The 23045-nt window shown below is 57.0% G+C and overlaps 1 protein-coding gene across 1 annotated transcript; it reads left to right on the forward strand.

Annotated features, from left to right (window-relative positions):
• Positions 1-549: 549 nt before the first annotated feature.
• Positions 550-22535, forward strand: ASIC4 (acid sensing ion channel subunit family member 4). Its single transcript, XM_070423323.1, has 10 exons — positions 550-1241; positions 16719-16863; positions 16961-17088; positions 17277-17439; positions 17942-17998; positions 19876-20029; positions 21165-21256; positions 21333-21412; positions 21800-21904; positions 22089-22535. Exons 1-10 carry the CDS (start codon positions 660-662, stop codon positions 22200-22202), a joined length of 1620 nt encoding a protein of 539 aa, XP_070279424.1. The 5' UTR covers positions 550-659; the 3' UTR covers positions 22203-22535.
• The last annotated feature ends 510 nt before the right edge of the window (positions 22536-23045 follow it).

Consider the following 23045-nt stretch of genomic DNA (forward strand, 5'->3'; position numbering starts at 1 on the left):
TGACCCCTCCTGGGGTGTGGCCCAGAGAAGTGGCAGAATGAGCTGAGGACTCTGGGTGCAGCGTCTTCCTTGGGTGGCCTGGGAGTGGGGCCATCAGAGGACCCCGCGAGTGGCTAGGGTATAGCAAGAGTTTGTGGGGCAGCTCGACGAGGTCTCCGGCAGAGACCAGGGATCCCTGTCCTGGGCTGGGGGCTGCCCCCTCCCCTGGCCTGGCTCCTGCCGCCCGTGCCGCCGGTGAAACGCTGTTGACATGTCCTGAATTATTAAGCACGGGGTGGGCTCCGGAGCACATGCTGAGCGGAGCGGCTGGGGCTGCGCGGCGTGGCGGAGCAGCTCACTCGCTTGCTCGCAGGGACACACGCAGGGGCTGACAGCTGTGCTGGTGCTGATAAGGGAAGCCACAAGGAGACGATCGAGGAGAGAGACAAGCGGCGGCAGAGGCAGCAGCGGCAGAGGCAGCACCAGGGCTGCGGAGCTGCTGGGAGTGGGAGTGACTCCCCCACCTCGGGCCCCCACCCTGTCCCCCTCCTCCTCCAGCTTGCCCTGAGTTTAGAAGAACAGCCGCTGCCACCACCGACACTCCGGAGGGCACCGGGGGCTGCTGGCCAGGGAGGGACAGGGGCAGGGAGGCTCTGGCCAGTTCCAGCAGCCGGGGACAGATGCCGATCGAGATTGTGTGCAAAATCAAATTTGCAGAGGAGGATGCGAAACCCAAGGAGAAGGAGGCAGGGGATGAGCAGAGCCTTTTGGGGGCTGCGCGGGGGGCAGCAGCGCCCCGGGACCTGGCCACCTTTGCCAGCAAGAGCACTCTGCACGGGCTGGGCCGGGCCTGTGGCCCAGGCCCCCATGGACTTCGTAGAACCCTGTGGGCACTGGCTCTATTCACCTCGCTGACCGCCTTCCTGTACCAGGCGGCAGGCCTGGCCCGGGGCTACCTGACCTGGCCTCACCTGGTGGCAATGGACCCCGCTGCCCCAGGCCCAGTGGCGGGCTTCCCGGCTGTCACCCTCTGCAACATCAACCGCTTCCGGCATTCGGCACTCAGCGACGCCGACATCTTCCACCTGGCCAATCTGACAGGGCTGCCCCCCAAAGACCGGGACGGGCACCGAGCCGCCGGCCTACGCTACCCGGAGCCTGACATGGTAGACATCCTCAACCGCACTGGCCACCAGCTTGCCGACATGCTCAAGAGCTGCAACTTCAGTGGGCATCACTGCTCCGCCAGCAACTTCTCTGTGGTGAGTCCTGCCAGCTGGCCCGCCTGGCCCGGGGTGGCCGGAGGGTGGTGGTGGTGGTGCATGGGGGCATCCTCAGCGGGGTTTTCCTTCCTTCCGCCACCAGAGGCTGGCCTCGAGTCTCCCCCAAGCCTGGTGTTTCCCTCTGGCTCCCCAGCCATGGAGCTGGGGACACCCAGGGGCTTACCCTGGTGCTGCTGCTGCTCCTCCTCTTGGCTTTGCTGCCACCGCAGTGCCCAGGTCTGGGGCTGGGGGTCCTGGAGGGGCCCAGGGGCCCCAAAGCTGGTCAGCTTGCAGGGGAGGAATGCACCACGCCAAGGCTGGGCCAACTGACCCCACTTTTCTTCTGTGGCTTCTGGGTTCTTCTCCTCACCAAATGAGGGTGAAGGGGAGAGGTGGTGTGGGGGGTTCCAGCAAGGGAGGGCCTCCGACTGCCTCCTGGGGAGCTGGCCCGGCCGGTGGGCTGGATGGAGAGGATCTTCGTGTACACTGGGCGTCAGTGTCTCTTCTGTCTCTGTCTCTCACACACACCCCCTTTCACAGACTCCCTCACACATCCCTCTTTCATGCTGCCCCTCGGCTTCTCCCGCGTTCCAGTCCCTCCCTCCGTTTCCTGGTTGCTGCTGCTCCCTTGCCCGGCTCTGGCTCTGACACTGAGAATCACTCATTCACTCTTGTGTGCATGGCTCACCCTCACTGCTGCCCAGCGCGCGCACACACACACACACACACACACACCCCTATGGCTCCAGGACACAGTTTCCTGCACACTCCCTGTCACACACATTCAGTGTCCCTGCCATTACACTCACGTGCACACCTGCACACCCACACAGCTAGAGAGCTACATATCTCTGTGCACACATCCCAGCTTTACTTAGCTGCCAAGGATCACAGGGTCACGCAGTAGATGCCATGCCCTCTTGTGACACTCCCCATCTCTCTCAACCCTGCTCCCCATGTGGGGACTGCTGTTGCCATCTCTCACCATGTATGTGAGTGTGGGGGGTCTTGCATGCCATCTGTCTGTCAGTGCTCCATTCACCCAGTCAGGGGTTATCTATTATTCCTGGTGCCTGGGATGCCTGTCCCAGTCCAGCTTACTCCCAGCATTGTGTATGTGAGTGTTTTCATGCGTGTTACCACTGCCCAGACGCATATGCACATATGTGTTGTCAACATGGTACCCACTTCAGCCCAGCCTCCAGGGCCAGCCCAAGAGACGGGGGACTTTCCCTCCTTATGGACGGGCGACCCCTACCCAGGCTCTCACTCACTGCCTCAGTATCACCAGGAAACATGCTCCCACTAGGTGCCTGCCTCCCTCCTGCAGCCTCGGGTCCTCCTGCCATTGGGTAGGAATGGGGGGAGGGGCAGAGGGAGAGGAATGTGCTGGGACAGGAGTCAGGGCACTGACCTGCCATCCTGCTACAAACCTCCTCTTTTATGAGAAAGTCACTGCTTCCAAAGCCAGCGCTTGAGTGTCCCCCAGAAGAGGTGGGGAGTGCAGTGTGAATGCGGACTTTCAGATCCGTGGGGCTCTTCTATGTGGCATCCTCACCCGTCTGAGGTGGGGGGACAGAGCCCAGTCTTAGCAGGTGCTGTTGGGGCAGAAATCAATGGGCGCTTTGTGTCCCTGAGCTGGAGTTTGTGTCCTGGCCCTGCCTGGGGTGGAAAGGGAAAGGGAAAGGGAAGGGTGATGAAACCCTGGCAGGAGGGAAAGGGAGGAAGAGATGGAGGGATGGGGAAGCAAGGTGAGGGAGGGAGGGGGTTCCTGCCTGGCCTTCAGGAGAGGAGCAGGTGCCAGAGGATACGGGAAGAGGGAGTTCCTTGCTCAAGGCTGGCGAGTCTGAATCCTGGGGATGCCCCAGCGAGATGAAGCTGGATCTCCCACAGGCCCTTGTGTGCGCTGGGGCTGGGGAGAGGAGGATAGTACAAGTGTGTGGGTCTCAGCTCTGCGGCTGCGGCAGGACAGTGAGGGGCAGAGGGGCAAAGCAAGCATCGAGGGGAAGGAATTTCTCTTTGGATCGTGCTCCACCTCTCCCCCACCCAGCTTAGACCCCAAACCCTCTGCCTGCACCCCTTCCCCCATCTGCTGAGTGTAACTCTCCGTTGGACCTGGCATTCTAGGGCTGAGGCTGCTGCAAATTCACAGGGTCTGGGATTATGGGTTCTGATGGGGGTCCATGAGCTATGGCATTGAGGAAGCTGGGTCGTATTGCTGTGGCAAGATGGGAGAAGCGGCATGGGGTCTCTGATGAGGGCGTGAGGTCCATTATGAACTGTGGTGAGAACATGGAGCCATGATAGAGATTTCGGTCGATGGTGGGGAGATGGGTACAGGGCCAGGGTGTGAGTGGTGAGATGGCCGGTGACAGAGACACGCTTTGGGTAAGGAAGGGGCTGTTGTGTGTTTTGTGTTGCTTTTCCTGTTTCCTCCTTTCCACTCCCCACTCTGCTGTGACCTTTCCTCCAGAATCCAAGTTAATAAATGTCACATTTTCCAGCCTATTTTTACTCCGGGTAATGCACCCTCCCCCAGTCCCCTAAGCTGCTGCTCTCGCTTCTGTTACCACTGCAATTGCTTCCCCCCCACCCACAACCCCACCCCCACGCTTCCTGATATCCCCTCGCTGACTCCTAATCAGTTACTTACTCAGTTAATCAACAGGGTGTTCTGAGCACCACCCTGGGCCAGGCTCCCTGCCAGGTGCTGCGGGGAGAACAAAGAAGGGAAGCCCTACTGCCCAGTCCCTGTCCTCAAGCAGCCTCCAGTCTTGTGGTGGAACGGGGACAGGGCCACTCAAAAGCTTAACCAACCATGCACACCAAGCGGTGTCCTGAGGTGCCAGGATTAATTGCCAAACTAGGTACCTGGATGGTAAGAGCCTGAGTTCAGAGAGGGAGGCTACTCTGGGCCAAAGAGAACTGGGAAGGTTTAAGGAATGAGCCACGCTGGGCTGGACGAGGTTTGGAGAGGAGAAAAGGGAAGGGGGAGAGAGAGAAGATGGCTCCTGGATGGTGAGGATACTCTGGCCTCTTCGCCCATGCTGCCCTCCACCTAGCCCACCCGGCTGCTCTTCTCCTCTTTCCCTTCCCTCTCCTTACTCAGTCTCATACCAAGCCGCTCCCACCTCCACCTCCTAATTTCACCACCACCTATATTCTCCCCTTTCTCCCTGATTCCTTCCGCCATCTGGTCCCCCGCCCCAAGGCTCCAAGCCCCATCTACACTTTCCCCACTGCGGCTTGCTCTCAGCCTGCCCACTTACTAGAAGGCAGAAATCACTCTTTCTTCCTAGGCGTCATTTCTTTAGCTGTAAAATGCAAGGATGACTCTAAGATTCAGCATCTCCTCTCAGCTGGGGACTGCATGGTATGGCAGTCAAGTGTGTGGGTTCTGGAGCCAGACCATGTGGATTCGAACCTCAGCTCTACCCTTTAAGCTGTGTGCCCTTGGAGGAGTCAAAAAAGCTTCCCTCAGCATCAGATTCCGTAGCCATTCAATAGAATATTTGAACCTAAAAAATGTGGGTGGTGGTGAGGATTAAAGAGGTGGTTTAGCACACTGCCTGGCAGGCTCCTAGTGTGCACTCTGGAAGTGTCAGCTGTTAAAATGCCAGCACCCAACTCCTGGCTCTCCTTAACCTGACTGTTCCCAGCACTGCCTGCCGAGTTCTGACCCAGACACTGGCATCTTCGCTACTCCTTCACCTAGCCCTCCCTCCTTTCTCTCCCTGAGGCCCGCACTCCCCTCTCCCCTATTATCGCATTCCCATGCTAGCCAACCCTCCCAAACATGCATGCACCCGGGCACAGGTGCAGGAGCGTGAGCACACACTTGAGATCCCCACTCTCCCACAGGACTCCTGTGATGACAGAAATGTGCTGCCCCACATGGTAGTCACTAGCCTCCCCGGCTATTGAGCATCTGAAATGTGATTAGTGTGACAGAGAAAATGAATGTTCCATTCAAATAGCCTCATGTGGCTCGTGGCTGCAGTATTGGACAGAGCAGCTCTGGTCCTGGGAATGAGGTTCAGACGGCCCGATTGGGTGGGGCTGGGAGCGCCAACTGGTATCAAAGGACGTAAAATGACAGCTGCGGGCTGTGGTCGGAAGCCTGGCATCCAATCTCTGGGCTGAGGTCCCAGGTTGAGCTGAGGTTAGAGCCTGTGTATGGGGACATCGAGGTGTTTGGAAACACCACATGAGCAGTGCACCTTTCTTCCCAGGTGCAGGATGTGGCCTTGGTCTTTTCTCTTCCATTCTATTGTCTGGAAAATTGAGGCACAGGGGAGAAGGAGAATCCTTGAGGAGACAGGGGTAGGACCCTGCCCCTCTCTGTGGTGTCCAGGCAGCCCCTAGAGCGGCAGGTGACCAGGGACCTGTGGGCACTTCACTGTCTCCGTTCCCTCTGGGCTCTGACTTCCCTCCCCCTTCCACCCCTCCTTCTGCACATGCTGGTGACTGCCGAGACTATTAATCACTCGCCCTGTTCTCTTCCTCTCTACTAATCAGGCACAATTAGACAAGGCCTCTTCCAGCTGGGCAGTCCCCCTCCCTGTCCTTCTCCCTCCTCTCCCAGCTCCACCCCAGCTGCCACCAGGACAGCTACGAGGCAAGGAGAGCAACATGCAAGCCCTCTATCATTCTCTGGCTTCCTGGCCCCCAATTCGAGGCCCCTTAGCAAACCTCTGCCTTCTGTCCAAGCTTCCTCCTGCGCCTGTTCCCTTCCCTGGTGTGGTGAGGCCCATGTTGACCATCTCTGCCCCCTATTCTCTGTGTGAGAGGGGCCACTTCACACATATCCCACTCCATACTTTGCCACTGGCTCCAAGGGCCTGAGGCAGAGAGGGGGTATCCACTGAGGTTGGTTCAGGGCTCTTACTTCCAGATGAGCTTACCTCTCACCCCCACCCCCCAGCCCTCTGTCCTCTCTGGTCTATTTTCTCCTGAGGCATGAAACTTGAGAACATTTAATTCAACATCTAAGTTCAGGATTGGTCCTGTCTTCAGGAGCCAGGCAGGTTAGGTCGAGAAGGGCATGCAATTGGGAAGGGTGGGGTCTGAGGAGAACTGAAAACCTCTTCCAATTTGTCCAGAGAAGCCCTGAGCCTTGATTATTTTATTTGTTTTTAATATTATTTAAAATATATTTGATTGATTTCAGAGAGGAAGGGAGAGGGAGAGATAGAAACATCAATGATGAGAGAGAATCACTGATCGGCTGCCCCCTGCAGCCCCACACTGGGGATTGAGCCCGAAACTCAGGCGTGTGCCCCTGACCGGAATCGAACCCGGGACCCTTCAGTCCGCAGGCCCACGCTCAATCCACTGAGCCAAACCAGCCGGGGCGAGCCTTGATTGTTTTAATAAAATTTTTCCTGATTAAAAAAAATAATACTCTGAGGTCTACCTACAACTCACAGATTGCAGAAACCCAGTGTACTAGCCCTCATCTTCCGCCCTGCTACTGGCTGCTGCCCCCAGGCCCTCCTGGAGGGGGCGCTCTCAGTCTGGCTGCTTCTCATTGGCCCGTGGAGACGGCGGCGAGGGATTTGAGTGGTGTTGGTGGAGCAGCCAAGGACAGGGGCTGTTACTGTTACAGAGGGCTGGTCTGCAAGGGCAGCGGGAGGGCTATGAAGGACGTGCCCCACCCGGCCCCACTCAGCAGCCCTGTGGCCTCTTCATTAATCAGGAATCAGCCCCGAGCTGGGCTCATTATCGGCTCAGCGTCTCGCGGCACTGCCGGAAGATGCTGATTAGCATTTGAAGAAATGGCCCCCACGTCCCCCTCTCCTCCCCTACCCGTACTTCTTTCTGGACTCCCACCCCTGCCCTCCAGCTTCCCAGAGGAATCTGCTCCCTCTCGTGGCTGGCGGCAGGGTTGCCTCTGCTCAGCCCAGGCTGGGGCAGGATCAGGAATGGGGGGCAGGGAGGTGGGAGCACCAGAACCTCAGGGTTGCTCAGGTTGAGACCCTGGGCAGAGGGCAGGGAGTGAACGCCGGGTGCAGACTAAGGGTGGTCAGGAGAGTTGGACAGTCACCCTGGTGGGGGAGGAGAGGGCAGCCTTCGGCTGGTGAGTTATCAGTGTTTCCCTGCCCTGCCAGGCTCTCCCAGCAATGCCACCTCCTTAAAGCAGCTGGGGAGGGGACAGCCAGAACCGTGGACAAGAAGCCCGAAGGCGGAGTTTGGGGTTATTATTTTTTGCAAATCATGGTGCAGGCTTGGGGTCTTGGAACCATCTCAGATGAATGAGGGTGGAAAGGCAGGAGGTGGAGGAGAGGGGCAGAGAGAGGGTTCAGAGGGCTCTGTTTTCCAGAGGAGTAGAGGGTGTCTACACTTCTTACCGTGGCTCCCAGGCCAGAGGCTGGCAGCGCTGAAGATCCCCCCACCCCTAAATGTTCACCATGCCCTTGGGACTTCGGTTTGGGTTGGAGGGGGAGCCGTTCCAGAGAGACAGGCTTGGGCTGCAGCAGCCCAGGCAGCAGCGAGAGTTCAGAGAGGAGCCACCGGATGATTAAGGGGAAATGGAGGATTGATTTAGGAGGAAAGATTAAAGGAGCTAAATCCGTGGCGCTTGGCTCAGCGGTGACTAAGCGTGGACAGGATAATAGCTTACAAATGTGTGAAAGGTGTAAATACCAAGCGGGGGGAGGGGCGGCGGCTCGGCGGGCCAGGGGGGCAGGGCGGGGGCTGGGCGGCCCCGCGAGGGCTGGGGACCCTTGGGCGACTGCCCTGTACGGCTGGCCCCTCTCTAGTGGGTGTACATAGGGGGAGGGAAACAGAGTGTCGGGGAACCCCAGGTTCCAAGCAGGGGTTCCGTTTCTGGGGCGCAGCTTTACTGGCCAGGCGCTGCCCTCCAAGTCCCATTCCCGCCCGCCGGGGCCCCGAGGTCGAGGGTTCAAATCCCTCCCGAGTGCCTCTGCGCCCCTCCGCACCAGGCCTTTCCCGCCGCTCCCAGGCCCGCCAGCTGGGCCCGACTCTGCAGCATCCTCTCCCCGGCCCCCGCCCCGCAGTCCAGGCGCGCGCCCCTCGCCCCTCGCCCCTCGCCCCTCCCCGGGCAGGCGCGGGGCGGCGGTGGCTCCCTCCGCAGTGGAAGCCTCTGGCGCCGCTGTGTGCGGAGGTCACTTTGCCGAGGAGCCGGGAGCCGAGGGAATGCAAATGAGGCAAACCCAGGGAGGAGAGCTGAGGAGCCCGAAGGAGACGGGAGGGAGGGCGGTCGGGCGCGGTGATGGATGCCTGCCCCGCGGGAGAGAGGAGGGGCGGAGAGGAGCGCGCGGCGCTGGGTGCGGCTCTCTGGGGCGGGTTGGCCAGGTCTGGTCCCCAGGGTGTCTGTGGGATTGGGGGGCGGTGGGGACAGTGGGGCCCTGAGTGGCGTACACCCTCCCACCCACCGCAGTCGCCACAGCCACTACCACTGCCACCTCTCAGTCTGGGCTCCTGAACTCCCGCCGGGTCGGAGCGGTGGGGCGGGGGACGGGGGTGGGGGTGGGGTTGGCAGGGGAGGGGGCCTGGGGATGTGTGCTCCACGGTGTAAGCAAAACTCTAACGCATAACTTTGCTTCGAGGGGCGGGAATGTCGGGGAAAGACCTCGTTACAAATTAAAAATATTCCCGCCTGGAAAGTTGACGTTTTAGGGTTTAAGGCCTAGGCAACTGTTACCTGGGAATAGGTTTGGCTGTTTCCCTGCGCCCGGCGGTCCTGAGCGCTCCTCTCCGGTGGAAACGCGCGCTGGCCTGGGGTCAGGGTTTCCCCGCCCGACCCCAAGCTCTCTGGGGCTCCGAGCTCCAGCTCAGCCTCAGCCTGAGTCACAGGGCTGAGACCTGGGTCCTACTTTTCTTCCACCCCCGCTCCCACATTTAGATGTGAACAAACCCTGCTGCGCCCATTTCCTCTAGACCCACAGCACTTCTACCTCAGGAGGAAGTCACCGTGAAAAGCACTTGGGGGGCCGTGGGGGTGAGGGCTGGGGGACTGTGCCGGCCGTGTGGTAAGGGAGGGGGCCAGGCCTGCTTGGGGAGTGGGTATTCTCCTCTGTCTGACTCTGGCATGGTCTGATGCCCTTTCTGGGTGGGCGATTGGGCTTGCTCTGAGGAGCTTTATTTACTCTCCCACCCAGTTGAACCCCGGTTCCACTGTCAGAGGACTGGTACCAGCCCCCCATCATAGCACCAGTCACTGCTAGTAATGGTCTGTCTATGCCTGTGCGCTTGGAGTTTTGTTGCCCACTGCTTTGCACCTGGCTCAGAGTGTAAGTGCTCAGTAAACACCTTCTGAATGAATGAATGTCTCTGCAGCCGGACAGCAAACTCCTTCAGGGCAGAGGCTGTCTGTTTTGTTCTCTGGATCATCCCCAGTACCAAGCACAGCACCTGACACACCGTACAGGCTCAAGTGTTGGACTAATACGTGTTGTTAGAACAAAGAGTTTCTTGAGCACTTACTGTTTGTTGGTGCAAGGCCAGGTGTATCTCATCGCACAGTGGCTGTGAGCACAGACTCAGCAGCAGACTGCCTGGTCCCCAGCCCCACTACATTTGCGTGACCTGGCAGGCTCCTTACCTTCTCTGGGCTTCCTTTCTTGTCTGTAAAGTGCAGATGATTAGAGACCTCCAGTTTAGGGTTTTTGTGAGGATTAAGGAGTTAATAAAGCACTTAGGACTGTGCTTGGCACAGAGTGAGGCTAAATAAATGTTAGCTGTGGCTCTTATTTATGTCCATTGTTTCTTCCCTCGCAGTACCTCGGAAGGGTGTCTATTATTACTTACATTTTACCAGAAGAGAAATGGAGGATGCAAGAGGTTAAAATGACTGAGTCCAAATCCTATAGACAATAAGGGCAGGTCCCACGTGTGAACCTCACTGGGCCTCTGGCCTGTGCCCTCGGTATTGCTTCCCATCTTGTGGGGGAGCCCGAGCTCAGAGCCTGGGGGTCTTGCTCTGGCAGAGCTTTGTCCTCTACGAGCTGTCTCTCCCAAAATGCAGAGAGAGCCTTTGCCAAGGTGCATGAGGCCTTGTGGTGGGGGGGGGGGTGGGGGGGTGTCGGGGAATAAAAGATCAAAGTTGCTGCACCATTTTGGCAGGAAGCCAAAAAAGCTCCCCCTTTTCTTGAGCACCTACTATGTATCACTCTGAACTGATCTCTATTCTTCGTGACTAATCTTAGGAGGAGGAATCCTATTCCCCTTGTACAGATGAGAAATCCGAGGCTCAGAGAGGTGAAACCACAAACCTAGGTTGTTCGTTCGAGGTTGGTGGCAGTCAGGATTTGAACCCTGTTTGTCAGGCTTCAAGATTTGTGCCCTGCCCCTAGGTTATGAACTTATGTGGCTCCATTCCTGGCACCTTATGCAATGGTTGATCTCTGCCCCACTTTGGTTCTTATTGGTCTCTACAGCACTCTTATTATACTAATATTGAGGCATCATGTATATGATTTCGCTTTGCAAATGGCTTTCATATATATCGTCTATTTTGAGACTTACAACCACCCTGTGAAATAAATCAAGCAGGAATTTCTGTCCTCACTTGACAGATGAGGAAACTGAGGTCCAAAGAAGTCAATAAATCACTTTACTAACCAAGCTTACACAGGCTGTCAGTGGTGGAGCTGGAGCTGGGACCAGGCTCCCCTGACTCCCCGGGGGTGACTGCGGTTAGTGGAGAAAGCTGGGGCCCCTGGGTGGGGGGACTGGGTTCTCATTCTGAACTTGCCCCCCTTTTTTCTGTGTGTCCTGAGATAAGCACCTTGCGTCTCCAGGCTTCTGTTTTGGCCTTTGTACAGCGAGGATTTGGACTGAGTGACTTCCAAGCCCCCCCGGCCCCCACCCCCGTGCAGACACCCCAGGTTTTTTGAGTTGGTGCCCTCTTTCTTCCTCTGCCCCTGGTGAGAATAGAGAATGAGGCTTTGAACCTGGACGCTTGTGCCACCCCTGAGTAAAACTGGGCTGGGTGCTCTCGGACCTGGGGGTGCTAGTCACAATCCAGGGTATATGCAGGTGCACCCCCTTCCACTGGACCCCAGGGCACTGCAGGCTGAGGGGCAATGATCCCAGGGGCCTAAGTACTAGTAAGAGACTGGACTGCAGCAGCAGAGGGCTGATGGAATTTTGGGGGGAAATGAAGCTGCCATGGAAAAATGGGGGGTGTTGTGCCAGGGCCTTGGCAGAGGCAGGGTGCCCAAAAGGCAGCAGAGATAAAGCCCAGGCTGCAGATTAGCTCCGGGATTAGCCCAGCCTCGGCTGCTCCTGGCTGCTTCTTATCTCCTGGAGGCTGGGCCCTCTCCCTCGCAGCTCTGAGCCCTGGACTTGCTAATTGCCTGTTAACCCCATGGTCTCTGTGACTGCCGGGAGGATGAGGGGATGGGGAGGGATGGGAGAAAACACAGCCAAGCCAGCCAGGGGAAATGGAAGCTGTGGATAGACGGAAGTCAGGGGGCTGAGAAAAGCCGCTTACATCTCTCCCAACCCCTGATCATGGACTGGGGCAGACCTGGAGAGAGGGCCAGGTGAAGAAGGGGAGCACACCTAGGGAGGGGTTTCTGGCTTGAGCGGGGAGCAGCCTCAGGCCCAGGTAAAAGTCTCAGAGGAACACAAGAAGCAGACACTGGACAGCTGGACTAAGCGATAGAGAGGAAAGGAGGAAAGCAAATAAGATAGAGATATAGATAGCAAAGGAACAGGGTGCCAGGTGGTGGGGGAGGGGTGGTGGTAGCCAGACCAATGGAAGGGAAAGACAGAGGCCAGGGGGGATGGACAGGCCAACAAAAGGCAAGGGACAGAAAAACAGAGGCCAGATGGACTAGAGGCTGAGAACAGACAGGCCAGGAGGAGGGACTGGAGAGACAGACAGATCGGGGGACAGAGGCCAGGGAGACAGACCGACCCAGAGCTGGTCGAGGCTAACATTAAAGGGGGGTGATCCGGGAGTGACAGGTAGAGGCTAGCCAGAAGGAAGGTGGTGGAGGGCCCAAGGGTCTGCATGCAGCGCAGACAGAGTCTCACCAAGCAGCTGTCCAGACTAGGGCCAGAGGGCTCTGGGAGGCCATGTGCTCAGCCTAGGGCCAGGAGGGTGGACCTGGGAACTAAGGCAGAGAGCAAGGAAGGGCAGAAAAGAGGAGGGCCTTTTGAGGGAGGAGGTGGGGTCTGACATGGGGACAGGGTCCAGAGGTGTGGAGAGCAGCCACAGTGTTTGGACAGGTTCAAGCCTCAGACTAATGAGAGGGCATGGTCCTCTTGTGGCAAAGCCACGTGCAAGTCCCAGCTTGGAGGGCAAAGCCCTCCCAGCACAATTATAGCCAAAGGCTATAGTTGTAAGCTTGAACCTATGGTCCAAACCTGTGGTCCCACGTAGCGGAGTGATGTGGGCTTGATAGAGTTCAGGTGCATGTAATTGAGTAGATTTGAAACCTACGAGAACGTTGTGACCACGCCCTTACTTTGCCTTGTAGAATCTGGCTATAAAATAAAGACACGGCTTATAGGCATTGTCGCTAGCTCTCCATCAGAGAGGACAGCGTCCCACCGAGACCCAGCTTTTTTCTCTTGTCTGTCTTTTCTCAATCCTTCACCGCCCCCTCTCAGGCTCACCGAACCTGACTGAGCTGGCTTGGCACACAGAGGCAGAGGGCTGGTGGTGGGCGATCTGGAGATAGCCCCTGAGCCATCGGGTCACATTCTGCCCCTTCCCATGGCTGAGCCCTAGACACTCAGCTCCTGTGCACATGCCCTCCTTTCAGGCCTGTCCAGGGGGAGAGAGCAGTGGCCAGCAGTGGGACCATGTGCCTGAGTGGCCGTGCCGTCTCCATGGAAGAGACGGTGGTTGTGCTGCCACAAATGTTCTGCCACTTAGGAGCTGGCGGCTCCACCTGCGCTGCCTGCCTGACCCAGGGGCCGTCTCCAGAGCAACGTTCTGCTCTGCGCAGCAGTCGGGCCTGACCCAGGCGGTGCAGGTGGCCTGGCCCTGCCAGTCTGGCCTGTCCATTTCCTGCAAAGTATACACATCAGACTCAGAGTCCTTCTACTCCTCTCCCTTTGTCACACCCACTCTGCACAGCCAACTTGAGGCAGGGGTGCCAGATAACCACTCCCCTCCAAAGCCATCAGAGCCAAAGCCTCCCCGATGGGCTTGGCCCTGCACAGGGTTGAGCTCAGGGTCATGCGCCGTGTGTCTGTGTGTACCTGTTGGAGGTATCAGGTAGAGAGCTTGGCCCAAACCTACCTGAGTCGTTCATTCGCTGAACACGACCAGGTGTTTTATAAGCATTCTGTTTTGGCATCGGGCTCAGTTCTGTTTGCATCTCTGCTGTCATTTACTTGCTGTATGTCCTTAGCCAGGTCACTGTCCCTCTCTAAGATTCCTCATCGTTAAGTGGAGGTAATATTTACCTTGGCAGCTCAGAGGAGAAAACAGATCAAAGGCACGTAGCGCAGGACCTGGTACTAGGTGGGGCTGTTTGATAGTGTTCACTCTGCACTCCTTCCCTCCATCTCATGTCTCCTTCTGCAAATTGCACTGGGCTCTGGGGATGCCGAGATGGTCAAGTGGGGCTCCTGGCCTCAGTCCTTAGTCCCACGGGTGAGGCTGAGATGTGGGAAGACCGCGAGTAGCCAGCAGCCAGGGCTCTGCCGAGGTGGTGCAGCATGCCGGGAGGCACGAGTGAGCAGTTTACTACCCTGGGCCCCATGCAGCTCATGCCTTGTTTAGCCTCTCAGCCGGAGCGTATGCTTAAAACTGGCTGCGTCAGCAAGAGCTGGTTCCAACATCTTGGCCCGGAATAGGAAGAGGGTGGGTGCTTTAAAATTGGGGGCGAATGCTTATATATTCCCTTCTGCCTTTCCCACACCACTGGGGGGCCCAGATAGCTTGCACCCAGCCCCCTCCAGGGCGCCCCGCCCTCTGGTGAGAGTGCCAGTCTAGCTGGACTCTCCCTCTTTACCTCAAAGTGCAACCAGCAGGTGGTTAGAAATGCAGAATCTCAGTCCTGCCCCCTAACACATTCAACACAATCAGAATCTGCATTTACCAAGATCCCCAGGTGCACATCGACACATTGAAGTTTGAGAAGCACTGATCTTGGAGATTTCGGCAGATCAGCCCACCTCTCCAAGCCTCGTTTTCCTCACCTGTTGGACATAGGGTGGTTGTGAGGATGCAATTGGAAAGCATATGCTACACACTTAGCACAGTGCCTGGGCCAGAGAGAGGCTCTGGAACTGCCAGCGATGTCCACTGCTGCCCCACAGATGGACACATGGCAGGCAGTTGGCCAGGGGTGACACAGACAGAGTCAAAAACTGGAACCCAGAAGACAGCAAGGGTGCAGAAGGAGGAGGGAAGGGACAGGCAAGGAAGTGAGGAATTGAGAGGCAGCAGATCTGGAGAAGAAAGAGTGAGGAGGGTGTAGAGAGTGGAGAAAAGGGGATGGGTGTTGGGTCACGTCAGCAGAATGGGGCGGAAACAAGGGCAGAGAGTAGACTTGGTGGGGGGGGGGGGGTCGGGCACCCACATCTAGATGAATTACACTCCTCCCACTGATGAGCTGTGTGACCCTTGAGCAAATCCCATCACCTCTCTGAGCTGCGGTTTCCTGTCTGTAATAATCTGGCTAATTCAACCGGCCTGATACCAGGTTGCTGAGTGGGTGAAATGGGCAGCAGTGGATGTGGCCCTGTTTTGTAACGGCACGGCGCTTGTTTTGTTGTAGGAACCTGAGGCAGCGTATTAAGATGATGGAAGAATGGTGTGAGAGGGGAGGATCAGCAAGGCGATTCACCTAGTGAGGATGGGAGACCTAACCCTGTCCCACAACCAGATCCTCATTCCCACTGCTCTCAACCCAACCCCTCTCCCTTCTACACCCTCCCTCTGAGGCATTTAGGATATCTTTTCCCTTACACGCCTCATGCCTTCTTCCCAGTTTTGCCAGTGTAGCAATGTTCCCAAGGAGAGGGGAGGCGGAGTGAGAGAGATTGAGTGCGCCGACCCCTGGCCCCCAGGGAAGGTGCTGCCTGTGATGGGTTTGACACGGGGGCTCTGTGCAGTGAGGCGGGCAGGGGGGGGAACTTGTATCCACCTCTCCCTCAATCTCCTCTTCACCCCAGCTGCTGAATAAATCCCCACCACAGCTACGTCCCCAGCGGAGCCTCGACTTCCATCCCCAGGGCGCTAGTGCCATCTGGTGCCTATGCTGGAGAACTCTCTGCAGAGTTAGAAGATGGGCTTTGTTCAGCGCTGCAGTAACTGCTTATTAAACAGTTCTTGCCCAGCCAGTGTGGCTGAATGGCTGCGGTGGACTCCAGGAGGTCACGGTTGGATTCCCACTCAGGACATATGCCTGGGTTGCAGGCTCGGTCCCCAGTGTGGGGCATGCAGGAGGCAGCTGATCAATGATTCTCTCTTATCATTGACATTTCTGTCTCTCTCCCACTCCCCTCCTCTCTGAAATCAATAAAAAAATATTTTTAAAAAAGAGTCCTTTGTGTCCCCCCCACCCCCACCCCCACCCCCCGCACTGGGGCAGGTGCAGTCTATTGGTGGGGGAGAGTTAGACATTGAACTAAGAGACAAACAGATAAACAAGATCATCTCAGGTGTTGATAAGTACTTTGAGCAAATCAACAAACATGTTGATTGATGGTGGAGGTGGAACTGTGCACGTGAGTGGTATGAGTGTGTGGTGAGGAAAGACGCTTAAGCTGAGGTTTAAGAGGTGAACAGCTAGCCCTGCCAAAATGGGAGGGGGAGGCATTCCAGGGGAGGGACCCCAGTGAGCAAAGGTCTGAAGAAGGAAGGCGCACCATGAGGTTGAATTTGTCAGAGAGCTGGGGGCGGAGTGGCAGGAGAGGTAGGCAAGGGTCAGGTCACACGCAGACTTTCAGGCGAGGGAAGGAATCGGGCTTTGTTCTGCAGGGAATGGAAAGCCGTTGTTGGGCTTTAAGCGGACAGGCGACTTGGGTGGAAGGAGCACCCTGGCTACTGTGTGAACTGCCTGGAGGCAGAGGCAAGGATGGGCGAGGGGAAAGCAGTTAGAGGCCCACTGTAGCCAGGTGGGCAATGATGGTGAAAGGGGGACACAACGCGGAAGGAAAGTGGATGAATTCTAAACAGATTTCAGATGTAGAATTGCCCACGACAGTTGCTGGCGAGGGAAAGGGAGATTTCAGGGATTCTGACTTGAGAAATTTGGTAGATAGTGGGGCCCTTCACTCAGAGGAGGAGAATGGTGGCGGGGGGGGGGGCGCAGGATTTGGGAAGATGTCAAGAGTTCTGCTATTGATTTGTTAAGCTAGGGATGCCTTCAAACATCTAAGGGAGGATGTCAGCAGAAAAGATATAGCTCAGGTGAGAGGCTGGGCTGTAGACTGATTCCTGGAATATGGGACAGGGCTGCCCAGGCAGGGAAGGGGTGCAGGGAAACCTAAGGAGTGTTAGCCCTCCTTCCATCTCCCCTTCTCTTCTCTTTCATCCTGCAGGTCTATACTCGCTATGGGAAGTGTTATACTTTCAATGCAGACCCGCAGAGCTCCCTTCCCAGCCGGGCTGGGGGCATGGGCAGTGGTCTGGAGATCATGCTGGACATCCAGCAGGAGGAGTACCTGCCCATCTGGAGAGAGACAAGTACGCAGGCGGGAAAGGGACAGGGCCGCCCTGGGGACTCGGGCCGGGGCCAGCTGCCGGGGATGGCTTTCCAAAGGTCCCCCTCTCCACTGTGCAGATGAGACATCGTTTGAGGCTGGCATCCGTGTGCAGATCCATAGCCAGGAGGAGCCACCCTACATCCACCAGCTGGGCTTCGGCGTGTCCCCAGGCTTCCAGACCTTCGTGTCCTGCCAGGAACAGCGGGTGATCACCTCCAGCTGGGCACTGGGTTGGGCCCGGGGCTGGGCCTTTGGGCGTAGAGGGGATGCTGACCAGACCTGCCCTCCCAAGCTTGCAGCCCACCAGTCCACCCATGGACTTTGCTGGGGCTGTGGGCACTGGAGGGCCAGATGGTACTCCTGGGCATGACCCCATCATGCCCACCTCTGCAGCTGACCTATCTGCCCCAGCCCTGGGGCAACTGCCGGGCGGAGAGCGGGCTCAGGGAGCCTGAGCTTCAGGGCTACTCGGCCTACAGTGTGTCTGCCTGCCGGCTGCGCTGTGAAAAGGAGGCCGTGCTTCAGCGCTGCCACTGCCGAATGGTGCACATGCCAGGTGGGCACCCACCACCCTGCCGACCCTCTGTGCCACCCTGCCAGGCTCCAGAACCTCCAGGGGCAGAGGACTGCTCATGTGCACGGGCAGGTGCATGTGTGCAACATGTGTGCATGTCTATACCCATGTGAGTGTGTGTATTTGGGATTTTATGCATGTTTTAACATATGCACATAGATGACATGTATTTATACATACACGTGACCATGTACATATATACCTGTGTACTTCTGGGAGTTGTGTGCACATGTTTCAATCCATGTATATAAATGTGTTTGCATACGTGTGCACACAAGTGTGCATATGTTTGTATGTCTATATGCATGTGTACATTTACATGCGTATATGCTTGAGCATGTATACATTCATGCCTGCATGTGTGTGTGCAAACGTGTACATCTTGGGTGTGTGTGTGCATGCACAAGTGTGCCCACATTTGGGAAAGGGGTGGGACAGCGGGGATGGAACCATAGACTCCAGGAATAATCTTCTCTCCTTTCAGGCAATGAGACCATCTGCCCACCAAATATCTACATTGAGTGTGCCGACCACACACTGGGTCCGTGCTGCCTGCTCCCTTTCCTGCCTCTCCATCACCCTCCTCTTCACCTCTCTGTCTACCCTTCACCTAACAACCTTGGCTCTCCTCCTCCCAGTCTCTTCCTGGGGGTTCTTCCTGGGGGTTGAGCCTTATCCCATACCTCCAGGGGTCTGAAGACCTTTGCAGGTGTGAACATTTGGGTAAGTGGAGGCAGCTGGGTGAGGGGTTGCAGAGAACCCAGACTTCTAGGTTTGGTTCAGAATGAGCTTGCCTCTCTGGGGAAGTGAAATGACTCCTTTCTTGGTGTAAGGAAAAATGCATTGCTGGCTCCCAGTGTGGGTAAGACAGGCCCCAACTGTCCATAGGTCCTGTCTGATCTGCACTTCATTCATTAATTCATTAATTCATTCATTCAACAGACATTTACAGCCTGTGCTGGTGTGTGCATGGGAACAAGAGCCCTGCTCTTGGCAGAGCTCACTGCGGCAAGGCATTAAGACACAGTGTGTTAGTCCTGGGGTATGGGAACCTCAGAGATTCTACAAGGCCCCAGGGAAGGGCATGCACCTGGGAAGGCAGAGGGGCTTCTTAGAGGAAGGGCCAGAGACTGAGACTTGAAGGGTACGTCAGAGTCACCCAGGTGAAAAGGGGACATGTTCCAGACAGTAAGAAGCGCATGCTAAAGACCTTGTGGCCAGAGAAAGCGTATGTCTGGGGCACTGAAAGATCAGTGTGGCTGGAGGGCAAAGCACAGCGGAGGGGGTGGGGAAGAGTAGAGGAGGCTCTGGGAAGCCAACAATGGCTTAAGGCAAGGCAAGAATACTATCTGATTTTAGGAAGGTGACTCTGATTACATGTGGGAAATGGATAGGTGTGGAGTGAGACTAGAAGCAGGGTGAGTCGGAAGAGCCTGGCAATAACCCAGATGATGCGGCCAGGGGAGGAGAGAAGTGATGGGCTTGAGATGCTGAGGCAGTAGAATCACATTGAGGCCTTCCCTGTCCCACACACCAACTGTGGCAGTCAGAGGGGTGGGTGAAGGGTGTCTAGTGAAGGAACAGGTGTGTGAGCAGGGATAAGTAAACCACAAGGGATGGTGAGACTTCACAGAACTAGCAACACCAGCAGGCTTTCCTCCCCCAGGCCTGGATGGGTGCAGAAGGGGAGCCCCCTGGAACTCACAGAGAGCGCTGTGGTTGTCTGAGAGGGCTGATGAGCAGGAGCTGTGGTCACGAGAGGAGGAATGAAGGCCCTGCTAACTATGGCCTGGCAGCAAGGAAGCAGGGAAAGAAATACCCTGGTACCTCTCCCCTCCTGGCCTTCTGACCCTGCTGGGGCCTCCCAACCCAAAGCCAGAGGATGAGGGAGTCAGGTGATGCATTTAGCAGAGCTCAGCCTCGTGGGCACAGTGAAAGACAGAGAATGGAGAGTGGATCTGAAGGTGTGAACAGAGAAAACCCAGCTTACTAAGCATACAAATCCTGTCCATCCACTTGTTCTCTTGTCTCTCCGTCTGTCCTTCCATCCATCCACTCATCCATCCACCCATTCATCCCAGCTTCCTCTCCAAGTCCTTTGTGTGTCTGAGGCCTCATGTGTTTGATTAGCTCTGAGCAATGAGGACCCCCCTCCCTGCTGCCCAGGGAGCTGGGGACAGAGGGACAAGCCTGTGGGAGGGTGCCGGGAGCTTTGTCTTCATCTGCTTTGTTGGGTAGCCTGAAGCTGGTCCAGGAAGGGACCTCCCCCCTCCCCCATCCAGTGTCCTCTAGGCAGTGCCAGTGCTGGCCAGTAAAAGCCCTTAGTGTGGGCATGGCTGCCTCAGGACAGCCTCTGCAGCTGGTGGGCCTTTGGGCCACCCCCCCACCCCCACTGCAGTTGGTGCCTCTGTGTTGCAGACTCCCTGGGTGGGGGCTCCGAGGGCCCATGTTTCTGTCCTACTCCCTGCAACCTGACCCGCTACGGGAAAGAAATCTCCATGGTCAGGATCCCCAACAGGGGTTCAGCCCGGTACCTGGCCAGGAAGTACAACCGCAATGAGACCTACATACGGTATGTGTGTGCATGTGCGTGTTCGTGTGTGCATGTGTGTGTGGTGGAAGCCACCTTCACACCCGGTGCATGATGGAGACGGGGAGTAGGCTGCATCTTTGTTAATAATGAGCCTTCTGCCAGGAATGCTTTCAGTCCTTTTCTTCTAACTAACCCCCACCCATCCTCCAAGTCACATCCTTTGTCTCCACCTCCGGGGAAGTCCTTGTTGGTCCACATGCCTTTCATTTGAGCTGCTATAGCACCCTATCTCTGTCATTGCACGCACCCATTGTTGTAGAACCCCCGTTTATGTGTTTTCTTCCTCAGCAATCTGGGGCTGTTAAATGCATGTTGAGTGAATGCTGTGCTGAGGGAGAGAAACTGGAAGGACTGGGAGAGGAATGAGGAGGGGCCACACTGAACACTGGGTCTGGCACCCGGCAGCCAGTCTACAAATGCTGAGCATCCTCTGGGTGCCAGGCCCAGTGCCGGGTCCTGTGAAGACAGATGATTATGACACAAAACCCATGCCACAATTTGTGGATGAGCCCATGTGTGAGGGTGTGGTATGCTTCTCAGGCCCCAGGAGAGATTCATGGGCATGGGGTAGGGAAGCAGGGTAGGCATGAGCTGGGCCTCTGAGGAGCTGGGTCTGTGAGAGGAAGAGAAAGGAGGAGAGAGGGGTGGCATCCCAGTTAGAGAACTATATGGTGGTGTGGAGATTGACCTGAGTAGGAGGGGGATGAGAAGCAGGTAAGAAAGCAGATTAATAAGAAGGCACAGTACAACAGATTGTGGGCAGTCTTGGAAGTGTGGAAGAAGACTTTTGGAGTGGACTGTTGGGCAATAGGGAGCCACTGAAGGTTCTAGAGAGGGATAGGGATGAGGCAACATGAACACTATGTGCTGCTTTGGAGGAGGATAGGCGGGAATCTGCAGGCCCAGGCATTCTTGCTCTCCCAGGCCTTTTGATAACCCTCAAAGTGTGAAGCTCACATGTGTCTGGAACTGCCTACCCGCACTGTCTGAGGGTAGTCACCAGCTTCCCTGCACAAGGGGTCTCAGAGCAGCATCTGCTGGACCTGGGATGTCCCTGCTGGCCACCTCCTTGGAAGGTGATCCCACATGGACACTCTGCTTCCTGCCTCTGCAGGGAGAACTTCCTGGTCCTAGATGTCTTTTTTGAAGCACTGACCTCCGAGGCCATGGAACAGCGAGCAGCCTATGGCTTGTCAGCCCTGTTGGGTGAGACCTGGCTCAGATTCCATGGGCATGGGTCAGCTGGGCCTGCTCCCTCTGACCCCGCTTTCATGATCCCCAGGAGACCTCGGGGGACAGATGGGCCTGTTCATCGGGGCCAGCATCCTCACACTGCTGGAGATCCTCGACTACATCTATGAGGCAAGGAAGGGGCCTGTCGGGGGCCACCACACAGCTGGCGGAGGAGAGGAGGGGGCCTGTGGGAAAAGCAGAGGGGAGTGTGGGCTTCCTGGGGGAGCCGGCTGCCGGGAAGTCAAGCTCTGGGTTCTTTGCCAGGGCCCCCTGACTGACTAGAAGGCCTGAAGTTGCTGAGAAGTCAGGAGAAGGGGGTGGGGGAAGAGGGTCGGGGAGTCCTAGTTGGGGTTTGCTGGGTAGCAAGTGCTATAAGGTGAACCTGGCTAGTCTGCCCTTCTCCTCTACCAATACCAGGGAGAGATGCCAGGATATTTCTTCCCCCGCTTCCTTACTGCCCTTCTCCTCTACCAAGTTTCCCGAGCCCACAACTGTCCCCTCACCCTGAACCCCAAGGTGTCCTGGGACCGACTGAAGAGGGTGTGGCGTCGTCCTAAGACCCCCCTGCGGACCTCCTCTGGGGGCATCTCCACCCTGGGGCTGCAGGAGTTGAAGGAGCAGGTGAGGATGAGCCCTGAGAGGATGCAGCCAGCGCCTTCTCCCAGGACTGAGCACCCTCATGGTTTCTGTACCAGCCTGAGAGGGGTTCCTGGGCTCCCTTGGAGCCTCTGCCACAGGAGACAGGGAAAGGCTGGCTGTGTGACGCTTGGGGGCATGGTTTGAACTCTCCCTCTTCACCTTGCAGAGTCCCTGTCTGAGCCGGGGCCGGGCTGAAGGTGGGGGAGCCAGCAACCTGCTCCCCAACCACCACCACCCACACGGCCCTGCAGGAGGCCTCTTTGAAGACTTCGCTTGCTAGGATGATGCTGTGTCTAAAAGGACCAAGGCATCTGGGACTCCTCCCTGCATCCCCAAAATAGTCTCCTCCTGCTCCCAGGACAGAAGGCCTGTGGGCAGCCCAAGGCTGACGGGGAGAGGGTGGTGCTCACTGGGAAGACACTCAGTTCCTGTTCTCACCGACCCTGGCGCCAGCTGCTTCGCACAAGGGTCCTTCTTGTCCATATCCCCTCCCAAGGTTGGTGCCTGGGGAGAGCTGGAGAGCAGACCATGGCCCCCTATGGAGGAGAGAGGGAGGTGGAGGAAGTGGCCAACCCCAGAAGGGGTGGAACCCTCTGTACATTTGTATATATTTAGGGAGGACAGGGTGGGGGTGGGAGTACAGATATAGAAGATGGGTGGGGTTATGGGGGTGGGTGATTCAGTGACAGCCAGGGTCCCAGCCCTAGAGTGTCATCAGGAGAGGGCGGGCTCCCAGGAGTTGGGACTGCTGGGCTTCTCCTACTTCCTGCCCCTCTCCAGGCCCACTCCATGGAGGCAGGGGGAGCGGATGGCCCAGCAGGCCTGGCCCAGCTCCCAATACCCCCTGTCCCATCCCCACCGGCAGAGTCCCCTCTATAAGGAGCAGGCAAACCTTTCAGACCCTGGCTGAGCTTGGGGGTGGGGGAGAAAGTTTTCTCAGGCCTGCGTCTCCAGTCTGGTTTTGTAAGTGCAGACGAAATTAGGAATAAAGAGGCATAAAGAATTCTCTGTGTCTATGTGTGACCAGGCTGGGAGCTGGGGCGGGGCTGGGCATATGCAAGACTTGGTCCCCAGGAAAAGGAAATCCAGGCCCAGCCGGGACAGAGTTTCCATCCTCACTGTC

This window comes from Myotis yumanensis, unplaced genomic scaffold (assembly GCF_028538775.1).
Source record: "Myotis yumanensis isolate MYYU_CA2020_CCGP unplaced genomic scaffold, mMyoYum1.0.hap1 SCAF_8, whole genome shotgun sequence".
Classification (NCBI taxonomy): domain Eukaryota; kingdom Metazoa; phylum Chordata; class Mammalia; order Chiroptera; family Vespertilionidae; genus Myotis; species Myotis yumanensis.